General features: G+C 37.2%; 1 protein-coding gene across 1 annotated transcript in view; it reads right to left on the bottom strand.

The window, feature by feature from the left end:
* Nucleotides 1–14,258, bottom strand: part of LOC150090449 (uncharacterized) — a 420,985-nt gene that overhangs the window by 231,938 nt on the left and 174,789 nt on the right. The window contains exons 10-11 of the mRNA XM_090390317.1: nucleotides 9,530–9,598; nucleotides 1,521–1,661 (exon numbers count right to left, since the gene is read on the bottom strand). Of these exons, the coding sequence (XP_090246443.1) occupies nucleotides 1,521–1,661; nucleotides 9,530–9,598 (210 nt within the window). The remainder of the gene's footprint in view (nucleotides 1–1,520; nucleotides 1,662–9,529; nucleotides 9,599–14,258) is intronic.

The following is a 14,258-nucleotide window of genomic DNA, read 5'->3' as shown; positions in this document are numbered from 1 at the left end:
ATCCCGTTATACAAGGCAATGGTCAGGCCACACCTAGAGTACTGTGTACAGGTCTAGAGGCCTCATTTTAGGAAGGATGTAGAGTTGCTAGAACGACTACAAAGAAAGGCAACAAGATTGGTTGGGGAACCAAGGGGCACCCTTACCAAGAAAGGCTTCGGTTCTGAAAAAATTGCAACGCCTGGAGAATAGGCACCTGCAAGGTGATCTGATTGAGGTGTATAAGGCCTTGAATGAGTTGAGCAAGCTGAATGCTGATGGGATTCTTCTTCTTGCTCAGATTAAGAACCTGAGGGGGCATAGATTCAAATTGAGGAAAGACAGTTGTAGAATGGATGTGCGGAAGTTTGCCTTTAGCCAGCAGGTGGTTCATTGGTGGAACAGACTTCCATCTTTTGTTGTGGAAGTTGATAGCCTAAATAAATTTAAGGCTGAGCTGGACAGGCATTTGGAATGAATGGAGGGGTGAAACGTGAGGCCCCCCACCCCGGCTTAAGCTGCATAAGCTTGCTTTCTTGCATCATATGCCTCTACTAATGCTAATGCATAGATTTATGTTTTCATGTGTGGGCTCTGGGCATTGGGCCCTGCCCAATCTTGGAATTTCAGAAGTACCCAGAATTGTCTTGAAATTTTTCTCGTACACACTGCCATCCCTAATCTGCATTCCTAATAATTGTAAACACAATTTATAATAGATATCAGCATGAAAACTTCTCTGAAAATCAGAAGAGAAGTTTGCACCTACTGACCTTAGATACCAGACTTGAGCTTAGAAAAGACTGAAACTGAGAAGTTTTGTGGAATTCAGACCCAGTATTTGATAAAACCAAAATAATACATAAACAGATGTAGATGGCATTATCACATCAAAAAGTAACAATCAGTTTTATTTAAAATTTTAGGTTTTTTTTTTTTTTTTATTTATTTCATTTTGACAATTTCATTCAAGCATGGGCAATAAAAAATAATAAAAAATAAAACTAATAGCTCCAAAGCATGTGCTTCATAACCATAAGGGTATTTTCTGTAAAAGGTGTGTTCAGAAGCCAATTGGTATGCTGTGCAGCTAAAAAACCTCATGGGAGGAAACCCTATACCCTCCAAATGAGATCTGCCAACCATGGCCTGAATTGAGGACTTGAGAAATTCCTCCAGTCATGAATGGGGATCATACCCAGACCTCTCCAAACAAATGGAAGATGGTGATGGTATAGAGGACTTTTGGGCAATAAAGTCAACATGTTAATATTTTAAAGCACCTGTGCGAGAAGTTTCAAAATCCAATGGAAAAACCTCCACAGAGTCCACTACTAGGAAAATTCACTATGGGGAACCACCCACTGCTAAAATGTTTAAAGAATTCAAATGTTCATTAACCACCAGTGACTAATTATTGAAAGCTTTTTACATGCCAATTTTATTCACTTGGTCAGTTTTCAAAATTGAACATTATTCAAAAGGTGGAGAACACCCTCAAATACCATCAAAATTAAACAAAAGAGGGTCAATAAACTTACTTTCCCTCTGTATCTGAAGCAGCAGCATAGTGGAGAGGGGTACACCCATCAACATCTCTACAGTTGATATCCATCTGGAGAGCTAGAAGCATTGTGAGGCAGGAATGATTGGTATGGCTGGCTGCATAGTGAAGTGGCAACCTAAATTAGAGGGAAAAAATTTAGAAAATTTCTTTCATTTTAAACATCATGAACAACTTAAGGCATAGTTTTAAGTTAATCAGGAGATATATTTCCCTTTAATTCAATTGAAAACTGCATCATCGAATTTCTTTCTTTCTTGGTTTTGGGTCCTTTTGAACAGATCCCAAAAAAAAAAAAAAAAAAAAAAACTATGCTCACTGATAATGACCTAACCCCATTTTAAACACTCCATACATATTTATTTTTACTTATTATATGAACGTTTAGTGATATGAAAATAAATTCAGTGAAATCTCTGAAATCTTGGACCCACAAGTTCCGAGCCCTGCCCAATCTTGAAATTTGACAGATTTTGAGTGATTATAGGTACTTATATATATATATATATATATAAATAGAAACAGAAAATACTGATTTTCTATATTACAATTTACTGTACACAGTACTGCACACTTTGTTATTCATTACTTTACATTACAGTCTACAAACAGTTTAAGCAGCTTCATTCCAGTCAACTTTATGCCATGTTAATGAACCAAAACATTGTTATTTGGTTTTATAAAACTGTCATAATCTGACTTCTCCAAAATTTAAATTGAAAGATTTAAATTAACTTTTTGAGATAAGAAATTTATATTAGCTTTGATTAAAAATGTTTTGTTCTTGATTCTTGAGCATTTGATGCACAATTACACAAATTACTTGTTATAACTTATTACAAGTTGTACCAATCTGGTAATACTATCAGAAAACAAATTAAATATAGATTTGAATCTGTTATTAAATACACTCAAAATAATACAGGAACTCCACGACTTATGTAAGTGTTGCATTCCGTGGAATGCTATGCAAGTCGGAATTTCCCCCATGCTTGTGCAGCACTCACAACTGTGCTCGCTGAATTGATTGAATCAAAAAAGAAATGTTTGACGAACATGTAAATAGAATTATTTATTGTATTTATTCAATTTTTTATCTCATGCACAGGAAAAATTACAAAGGCATGCAATTTAAAAAAATTTCAAAATTATAAAATTACAAAAAACAAAGGAGACAGGCATAACATCAGTAAGTTTTGCCTCTCGAGCATTGTTGCCAGAATCGACGTTTTCAGCTGATCAGTACGCCGCTGAAGAGATTGAGGGCTGTGGAGATTTAGAAGGGGTCGGCCTCTTAAACCTTACGAAATAACACATTAATGGATGGCCGGATGGTGGTTTTTTTCTTTTCATCGTAGATTTCTTTGTAGCAAGCAGGCATATTATTCACTCCTCTATTAACTTTTAAGAATCATTCGCTGTCAGGATCCATCTTCTCAAACCTCTCCATTGCCGATGCAATTTCACAAAATGCCACTACCATCTCTCTGGTGATGAAGCATCTCAGCTCCTCATTTGATTCATCTTGAGCTTCGTCAGCATTTGTCTTTCACTATCACTGCAAGTCAATAAGTTCTTCGTTAGATAATTCCTTCTCTTCTTCCTCTATTAACTCCTCCACGTCTTTGGCAACAACCTCCAACTGAAGTATCTCTGCAACCTTTACAATCTTATCTGTAACCTCTTCATATGATTCATCTTTTTCAAATCCTTCGAAGCCTTTTACGTGCTGTGGGCATATTTTCTTCCATGCGCCATTTAAACAACTTTTAGTAATTTCTGCCGAGGCCTTATTAATGTTTAAGATGGTATGGTAAATATTGTAAGATTTCCAAGAGTCTCTTCGTGTAAAATTTTTCTCATCGTCTACTGCAGACAATGCCTGAGCAAATGTGCATAAATAGTATGCTTTTAAATTCGAAATAACAGCCTGATCAATAGGTTGGATAAATGAAGTTGTGTTTCTCGGTAGAAATATGACTTTTGCATTCCAATTGAAACCATCTAGATGTGTAGGATGTCCAAGAGCATTACCTAATAGAAGCAAAACCTTGAAAGGAACGTCGTTGTTTTTACAATATTTTTCAACCTCGGGAATGAAGCAGCACTTAAACCAGCCCTCAAAGAGAGATATTGTTATCCATGCTCTCTGGTTCGACCGAAAATGCACGGATAGGGTGGCTTTATTCATGCCCTTAAATGCAAGAGGATTTCCAGCATAGTACACAAGCAGTGGTTTTAATCTGTAATCTCCTGCTGCATTAGCCCCGAGCAAGAGTGTGGTCCTATCTTTTGACGCCTTGAAACCTGGCATTATATTTTCCTCTTTGATAATGTATGTTTGATCTGGCATTTTTTTTTCCAATAAAGAGCAGTCTCATTAACATTAAAAATTTGCTGCATTGAATAGCTGCCTTCATCAATAATTTTTTCAACACATCACAAAATTTCTCTACAGCTGCAGAATCTGCACTGGTGGCTTCACCGCATACTTTAACAGTGTGGAAACCAGCGCAATGCTTGAATCTATTAAACCACTCGTTGCTTGCCATGAAGTTGGCTTGGGGATTGCCATACTTATCCTTAATATCTTCATAAATACATGTTGCTTTTGCTTGAATGGTCATTAGACTCAGGGGCACTCGCTTCTGAATCTGATTTCCATCCATATTATTAACAGCTGTTCCATCTTCGATATAGCACCTGAACGCTGTTTTGTGATCACCGTTGATCTTAAGTGCTTAAGTGCGTTGATCCTTTGACATGTTCTTTTATGCGTGCACTGTTCTTTAAAATAGTATTCCCTGTTGAAGCAGCTACACCTAATTCCCTTGCGACAGATGGCAAACTTTGTCCTGCTTCATACTTCTTAATAATTTTCATCATCATTTCTAAATCTAAATCAATTTTGTTTCATTTCCTGGCACTGCCAGCAGTTGCACTTTCCGTTGGTCACTTTCTGTCACCATTGGTCACTTTGAACTGGAAACATCATAATGAGTTTGCTATATACCAGATATCCAGCCATAATGGATGCAACAGTATGTTAAAGCTGAAGATAACATTACATACAGGAATGTGAATGTCATCTTTTCTGGTGGAGATTCTCTTGACTTAGATTATTCCTTGTTCTTTAAGTTCTTATCAGGTCTCTTCTTCTGACACATCTAATAGATTTCAGTCCAATATCACATCTTTTATAGGTGTTCAGTGATCTGTGGAATGTCACTATTACTGTAATCCAGAAGAGGTTAATATTCGAGAGTTGCTCAGAGAGCTCTCAATTAGGTTGTCTCCTCAACTGAGTCTTTAATAACTTTAGGATATCCCGCTATGGTTTTCTAATTCATTTTAAACTCTAAAAAGAGAAAGCTTTCCAATTAAATTTTCAATACTGAATTAATGATCAAGAAAGTTAAAATTGGGTAGGTTTCAGTATCACTTTCTTGCATTTGACTATCCTATATTTGTCAAAACCTTTTTAGTTGTATCGATTACATCTCACATCCTAGAATAGTTGCTATAAGTTATTGATGCTTTGCTCTTTTTTTGGCCCTGGAAAGTTGTCTTTACTCCCAGGTTACCAGCCCTGCCATGCAGAAGATGGATCAGAACTATCTAGTGACCCAAATGAAGAAAAACGTTTAAACAAAATATAAAAGATGGCTAAAAAAAATAAAAAAAAAAGTGCACTTTCCTCCATAGGCTATATTATGTGATGTTATTAGTCATATTAATTCAGATACTCAAGAGTTAAGAGACTTACAAAATTCAGAGGAAACTTATTTATAGTTAAGCATAACAGATAATCACTACAAAAAGGCAATATGGTCACTAAAATCACAAGACACTTAAGACCTTTTGCCCCGACGAATCGATGCTCTTCTATGCATCCATTCCAAGAGATTCACATCATTCCTAAAATGAATCTTCCAGACCTGTATGCAGTACTCAAATTACAGCCTAACCATTGCCTTATACAATGGAATAATCACCTCCTTGTCCCTGTTGGAAAAACTCCTGTATATTATTGACAAGCTGTCCTAACAGCTTGTCTGCATTGCTGACAGACCTTCACATAAGATGTACAATTATTCCTGGATCTTTTTTATTGTCAACACTTTAATTGTCGTACCAATCAACTGGTATGTTATTCTGGGATTACTACTACTGTTAAACCTTAATATCTACTTCTCAGACCATCTGACAATTTTTTCTAGGCCTTCTTGAAGTAGTAAGCCCTGATTCCTATCATTATTCACCATGCCAATCTTCTTATCAACACAATCTCTTGATATCACCACAATTTTTTCTTTCACCTTCAACCAGTTAATTAACATTATGTTAATTTTGCAACCAGACAATCTCTATAACAATTTTGCTACCAATAACTATAAGAACCTGTGTCAGGAGACAGATGTCTACAGCAGATATAAGATAGTCTGTAACCGAGTCACAAAGGACATTAGGCAAGCAAAGGCTGGGTACGTTGGCCAAAGGATGCAAAGAAAAACAGTAAAGACTTCTTTACTTATGTAAGTTCTAGAAGGAGGGGAAGAATCAGATTGGTCCACTTGAAATTGATGGTTCGATTCTTGATGATTCTGTTCAGTTGGCTGAAAAACTGAATGAGTATTGTGAATCTACATTGACACATGAGGAAGTCTGTGGAGAAGTGGACGCTAGAAACTGATCAAACTCTAACAGGCGGTTAAATGATTTTTTAATAACTGAGAGCAAAGTGGAGGAGAAATTGCTGAAGTTAATCACAAGGAAGGCACTGGGGTGGATGGGATCTATCCAGTTATATTAAAGGAGGAAGCAAAGAAAGTAAGCAGACCCTTGGCAATGGTTATGAGGGCATCCATGCACTCAGGTGATGTCCCCCACAGACCGGAGATATGCAAATGTATCCCCAATTCACAAAGGGGGGGGGGGTGCGGCTCAAAAGGTGATAGGAGTAATTACAGACCAGTTAGTTTAGCTTCTGTTCTGAAAAAAATAATGGAGTCACTGGTTAAAGAAGCACTGCAAGTTCATCTAGACAAGACTGCAGTAATAATTCAGACACAGCATGGGTATGTTAAGGGAAAGTCTTGTCTGACAAATTTGATTGGATACTATGATGTGATCACAAAGGAACTGGATGCAAAAAATAATTTTGATATCATATACGTGGATTTTAGGAAATCTTCTGATACTGTTGCACATGGAAGACTACTGTACAAGTTGGAGCAGTATGGCATCAAGGGCACGGTGCAGCTATGGATAAAGGGATGGTTGAGTGGGAGAGGAAAGTGGCAATCAATGGACACTGCTTTTCATGGGCTAATGATATTAGTAGTGTCCCCAAGGGTTAGTGTTGGGCCCATTCCTACTTTCTGTATTTATCAAAGATATTGATAAAGATATATCAGGCTTAATGTCCAAGTTTGCAGGTGATACGAAGGGTTGTTAATGAGAGTAAGGACAGTCATCATCATCATTAGCCATTTTCAATCCACTGCAGGATGAAGGCCTCTCCAGCAACTTTCCAGTTTCTTCTGTTTTGTGCAATGGCCATCCATTTACTACCCACAATCTCATGAATTTCATCTGTCCATCTCCGTCATTGTCTTCCAGGTTTTCTTCTAGCTCCTCTTGGGTACCATTCTGTTATTCTTAGTCCATCTGTCATCATGTCTTCGAGCTATGTGTCCTGCCCAAGACCATTTTAGTTCTTTAGTTTTGAAAAGAATGCCATTTACTTGAGTTTGCTGCTAATCCATGTGTATCTCTTCATATCTAACAGTCTGATTCCCAATATAATTCGTTCCATTCTTCGCTGTGTAGTTCTCAGCTTCTCTTCCATTCTTTTGTTGAGTGCCCAAGTTTCACTTCCATAAGTCATGGTGGGTAAAATAATGAACATTGGTTCATTATTTTACCCACCATTACACACCAAAGGGACAATCATTATATCCCTTTCTATGGCATACTTGTTCATCATTACTTTTGTTTTAGCCATATTCATCTTTAGTCCAAAATCGTTACTAACTCTGCATAACTGATTAAGATTTTCCTCTAATTCTTTGGGATCATGGCTTATGACCACAATGTCATCTGCAAATCGTTAGCCATATTCATCTTTAGTCCAAAATCATTACTAACTCTGCATAACTGATTAAGATTTTCCTCTAATTCTTTGGGATCGTGGCTTATGACCACAATGTCATCTGCAAATCGTAAATGGTTTAGGTACTCTCCATTCACATTGACTCCTTTCTGCAATTTTTCTTCTGAAAAATTCCTCAACGGCAGCAGTAAACAGCTTCGGAAATATTGTGTCTCCTTGTCAAACTCCTTTCTCAATTTTAAATTTATTAATGTCTTTGTCTAGTCTAATAAAGGAGGTAGTAATCGCAAATATTTTTTTCAAAATCAAAATATATGGGGTATCTATGCCTTGTCTTTCCAGTACCCAAAACATTGCCTTATGCTGTATGAAGTCAAATGCCTTTTCATAATCCACAAATGCCAGGCATAATGGTGTTTTATATTCATTTGCTTTCTCCATTAGCTGTGATATTACATGAAGGTGATTCATAGTTGAGAATCCTGTCCTAAAGCCAGCTTGCTCTTTTGGTTCATTCTCATCAAGTATTCTTTTTAATCTGTTAGTAATGACCCTTGTGAACAACTTGTAGATATGGGATAACAAGCTAATTGGTCTATAATTTCCAATTTCTGATTTATCTCCTTTCTTATGCAGCAAAACTATGATTGCATTATTACACTACTTAGGTGCCACACCTTTTCTTATGTATTTTGTGAAGAATCTTGCAAGTTTTTGTGTCATGTCTCTTCCTCCCAATTTTAACAACTCTACAGTAACTTCATCTTCCCCCGCAGCTTTCTGATTCTTCATTTTCTTCAACGCATATTCTACCTCATCAGGAAGGATATCAGGTATGTTGTATGTGTTACTAATTTGCAATCAGTAAGGACAGTATGCTACTGCATCAGGTCTGGAAAAGTTGAGTAAATGGGCTGAGAAGTGGCAACTGAAGTTTAACATTTACAAATGTAAAGTACTGCATAATGGGTAGCAGTAACTCCAGAATAACATACCAACTGTATGGTAATACACTCAGAGTAGTGGAGAATGAAAAAGACCTGGGGGTAATTGTGCAGTCAGATATGAAGTTTTCTGAGCAGTACAAAAAGGCTGCAAGAGTAGCTCATGGGGCCTTGTCAATGATATACAGGAACTTTGATAGCAGGGATAAGAAGGTGATTATCCCTTTGTATAAGCAATGTCAGGCCATCACACCTTTTGTACTGCATACATGTCTGGAGGCCACATTTTAGGAAAGATGTAGAGTTGCTGGAACAAGTACAGAGAAGGGCAACACGATTGTTGAATGGAACAAAGGGTTGCTGTAACCAAGATAGGCTTAAGATCTGCAAATTGCAGTGTCTGGAGACTAGGCACCTGCAAGGTGAATAAGGCTTTGAATGATTTGAGCAAGCTCAATGCTGATGGGATTCTTCCTCTTGCTCATATTCCACACCTGAGGAGGCATAAATTCAAATTTAGGTAAGAAAGTTGTAGAATAGATGTGCAAAAATTTACCTTCAGCCAGCAGGTGGTTGTTTGCTGGAACAAGCTTCCATCTGTCATTGTGGAAGTTGACAGCTTAAATAAATTGAAGGCTAAACTAGACTAACTTTTGGAGTGAACAGTCGGGTGAAACGGGAAGTGTTTATTATTATTATTTATTTATTTTTTTGGCTGATGCTATATAAGATTGCTTTCTTGCATCATATGCCTCTACTAATGCTAATGCTAAGATGATATCATCCCAATGATGTTATCAGCCTTACCCTTACCATATATAAACCTGGCACTCCCAATGTCAATTTTCAATTCACAGCAACTTTTTTCTTCTTATTTAGGATTAATGCAAAATAATAACAATGGGGAGATAAGCTAAACACACTCACCTGCCAAAGCTATCACAGATATTATAATCAGCACCACAATGAATGAGCAATTCAAGACACTCAATATTGCTGTGAAAAAAAAAAAATAAATAAAGGTAGAAAAAGTAATTAATTTTTCCTGAATAATAATAATGCAATATTCATGTTATTTATTTATTTATTAATAAATATAGAGTAGACAATGTCCAGTCACTGTTAACACCAGACTCAAGGATTGAAGTAATGAAATTGTATTTCCAGCAAACAGATGGTTTAGAGACAAAATGTAAATGTAATAAATGTTACTACTGGCCTATTTGCAGAGTAAACTGTAACAGCACAAGTTTCTAAAGGATGAGAGTAACCCACTGCCTTATGCTAGAAACAGGATCTTCTTAAGAGTAATTACAATGCTGGGATTGACACTGTTGCAATATTTTATTTTAATTCAACTTATTATTAATTTAGAAGACCCTAAATTAATAAACTATTGAGAAATGATTAAGGCTAAATGTGTTGCCTTCTGAGGCCATACACTATTTCAAAGGGGGATTAGAGTAACCCCCTGTGAGCCACTTACTGTCACTATATCATAGAAGTCCACATATTTTTAACCAGTTCATTAATCTTTCATTTTTTTTTCTTTCTTTTTTTTACATAAACCAAAAATAATAACATATAGTACTTAGTACCATGCATGGGTTGGAGGTTGAGAAGATGAAAGAAAATATTTGTTGATATTACACCTGAAGTTCTGTAGATTGTAATTTCAGGTAATACGTAAGAAGGAAGGTTGTTCCAAAAAACGAAAGTTGAATGAATAAATGAGGAAGAAATAAAGTTTGTTCAGTGAGCTTGAAGTTAGACAGTAAAAGGATGTTGACTGGTTGTGGAACGTGTTCAGAATGCTTTGAAAGAGAGAGAGCAGGAATTATAGAAGCCAATTCAGAAGAACAGTGCCCATGGAATCTATAGAAAAAGCATGCAGCAGAAACAGAACATCTATGTGATATGGACTGGAGACTCTTAAAAATGAGTCAATTAACCTAACTGCCCTCTTTTGAATAAAATCTAGACGCCTCAGAGGTGATTTGGGAGCACCACCCCAGATGTGGCAACAATATTCCATGGTAGGGTGGATTTGCAATTTTTACAGAGTGAACAGCTGTTTGGAAGAAAAGTAACACCAAGAGCGAAAGAGAACCCAATTTTTCAGATGCAGAAGAAGCAATATTTGTAATGTACTTATACCAAAGGAGAGATTAGAATTCATGGTAATTCCTATAGAGATATATGATCTTGCCCAGAAATCTGAGTGTCATCAAAGATAAACATAGGAGCAGAAGAGTCCTTTTTACTACATATAAGACAGAACTGAGTTTTAGAAGTATTGAAATCAACTAAGTCTTTGCTGAACTGGAGAATTACTGGAGATCAGCATTTAAGAAATTGATAGTTGATATTCGAGAAGTTGAAACTGTTTTGGCAGGGCAAGGTTTCTCAAACTGGAAGGTGAAAAGCAACACTACAGATAAGATTTCCAGTCAATGGAAGAAGGTCATTATATACAGGAGGAAAAGAGTGGGAAAAAGAACTGAACCTTGGGGAACACCAGCACTAGTGGAGAAGTTAGAAGACAGAGAGCCAGCTACCATGACCCACAGTGAGCGGATAAAACTGGATACCAAATTACAAAATTGGTAAACCATAACACAGAAGCTTATTTAGAAGACCACTGTTGTTGTTGGTATTGAATTTAACAACACAAGGGCTACTAAGGGCAAATTGTGTCTGTTAATCGTTTATTCGTTATAAGCATATCGTTAAATTATATGCTTCTGTACAAGCCAATATGTTTTAGATACAATAAAAGTTCTTCAATACTTGCTTCATTTCCTAAGAAATGAGATCAATCAGGTGATATATTCAAAGTCGAGAGTGACTGAAAAATGTTTGACCAGATGGTTGAATGTAAGGGACAATCAGCCAGAAAATGACAGACTGTAAGTTGCATCTGACAGGATGAGCACTGAGGTGAGCTTTCTCTGAATATGAAGAGATGAGTATGATTGAGTGTGTCCAATTTTGAGTCTTGCCAGTACCACTTCTTCTCATCTGTTTCGTCGGAAGCCAGAGAGCCACAGCTTTGGATCTTCTTTCATCTGGTAAAGTTTATTGTTGGTGTTACTTTTCCAGATCTGTGTCCATTTATTGTAGCATGCTTTGCATTTGCCAGACTTATAGTCAGTGTAAGGAACCTGAGGATGTTGTGAGAGAGCGGATTGAGGATGTTTAGCAGCAAAGTCAGCACTTTCATTTCCCAGAATGGCCAGGGATCCAGAAAAAACTGATTGGACACCCTGCAGGAGAATAGTTGGGAATGAATCTGTTTCAATATAGGACGAGAAGAGGAGAAATTCTTCCTTATGGTAGAGACAGCACTGAGGGAGTCTGTGTAAATTATGGCAGATGGGATGGAAAGCTCAATAATCTTACTAAGCGCTAACTTAATGGCATATAATTCAGCTATGAAAACACTGCAAGCTAGCAGTAGCATGGCTGAAATTATACACAAAGGAAAAACTGCAGCAGCATCTACCATACTATCAGTTGTGGAACCATCTGTATAAATATTACAGGTATGGTTGTTCACAGAAGCATGAGCTGAATGTAACTGTCTGATATTGCAGGGCAGTATAATATTTTTCCCCCACTGGAGAAAGTATATATCTTGACAGATAGATATATGTCCAAAGTGAAACAGGTGCAGTTGTCTTGGAAATTTTCATGTAAATTGACATTCCAGCTCAGAACAAGCTCTTTGATCCTGAGCAAGGCAGGTCAATTTTTTTCATTGCTTGCTCTCATAGAAGGATTCCAACTTGGGTGCAATGGTAGACTCTGGATCTTAGCAGCATAATGGAACAGTAGTGTTTTTCTATGCAGTGTAATGGGGAATAATCACGAACTTCAATATAAAGACTTTGGATCGGAGAAATCCTGAAAACTCCCAGTGCAGTCCTCAGAGCACCGTGATGGATCACATTTAGCCGCTTTAAAGTAGTGCTCCTGGCAGAGTCGTACACTGGACAACCATAATCTAGCCGTGAATGGATTAAACTCCTATAAAGAAGCAGTAAATTATACTGATCAGCTCCACATGACATCGATGAGACCGATCGAAGTATATTCAAATGCTTCATACAAGAAGTTCTCAAATAAGTGACGTGGGCTTGGAAATTTAGTTTGTTGTCTAATATTAGTCCAAGAAATTTAACAGCATTAACAAGCGGGATTGGCGCGTATTGTTTATTTGTAGTTCAGGTTCGAGATGGAGAGCTCATTTCTTGCAAAAGTGAGTGAGAGTATTTCTTTTCTGATAGTCTGTAACCGTTCTGTGAAGTCTAGGATTCTATTTTGGTTATGGCAAGTTGAAGCTGCCATTCGATGGTATTCATACTTTGAGATTGACAGGAATGGTAAGGTCATCTGCATACATATAGGTTTGAACAGTTTTTGGGATATCATGTGTCATGATGCTAACTCGGATTGAAAACAGTGTTTGACTAAGTATTGATCCCTGTGGGACTCCCTCTTCCTGAATGTGAGATGTAGAGAGCACATTTTTATATCGGACCTGAAAAGAACACAATTGCAGAAAATTCTGAATTATTTCCAGCAAATGGCCCTAAGCCCCAGATGGTAAAGGTCCATAATAATACCATATCACCATGTAGTATCCAATGCCTTTTCAAGATCTAAGTTGACCGTGACTAGATGTTTCATGACAAAGGCATTGCAGATAAGCACACCTAGCTTATTCTTGTTATGGGGGGTTTAATGGTGCATAAACTGCTATGGCAATAATGTGCCTATTCATTTATAATATAAAACAATTTGCATTTTTAATCTTTGACAGAAAAAAATCTGAAATCAAAAATGATTAAAAAGCCCAGTTAGCCTGAAGAAGTTAAAAAATTCAGATATATTTGCCTTGTCACCAATGAGATTTTCTAGAGTTATTGGTTTAGAAAGATTAACCAGTGATAGCAAGGTTGAAGTTCCGTCTTCTTTATAGTGGGAGCAGTCAATCAAAATATGTTTCACAGTCAGATTTATAGAACAATGTGGACACTTTGGTGGATCATCTCCTCTGAGTAAATGGAGGTGGGTCAGATGGGTATGACCTATTCTTGCTCTTGAAAGGACTACTTCTTGTCTTGATGTATGGACACCGGAGCACCAAATTTTTGGATCCTGTTTATATCCTGTTTGGATCCTGTAATAGTAACTCAATGTTTTGAGTGAGATGTTTCTATCAGTAAATCTCCTGATTGGAGACATTTGACCATTTTTGGTGAACCTGCAGCATTTTCTAGGTCTGGATGACGAAAGGGGACAGCTTGCTCACAGGTTGAGATGACAAAGAATGTACTAGGAGGAAAGCTGGAGATTCCTGCTTCCTTGTGTCCTTGTTAAGTCTCTTTGAAAGAGAGAAGTCATGGTCAGTGTTATTCTCATGTTGAGAACTCTTAGGCTCTAAACGTGGAAATACATCAGTTTCCATTTCTGCACCTTTCAGCCCTGAGGGATGGATTTTTCCCCCCAGGTTACCGGCCCCGCCACATGGAGGCAAACAAATTTCCATTTTGATATTAAAAAACTGAATATAATTGGAAAGTAGTCACTGCCTATATGATCATTTATAACATACCACTCTATGGTCAGGACCAGTAATGGGGAACACGTT

Source organism: Mastigoproctus giganteus, chromosome 2, assembly GCF_048544385.1.
Source record: "Mastigoproctus giganteus isolate SK-2022 chromosome 2, ASM4854438v1, whole genome shotgun sequence".
Classification (NCBI taxonomy): domain Eukaryota; kingdom Metazoa; phylum Arthropoda; class Arachnida; order Uropygi; family Thelyphonidae; genus Mastigoproctus; species Mastigoproctus giganteus.
This window is presented reverse-complemented; position numbering and strand designations above follow the sequence as displayed.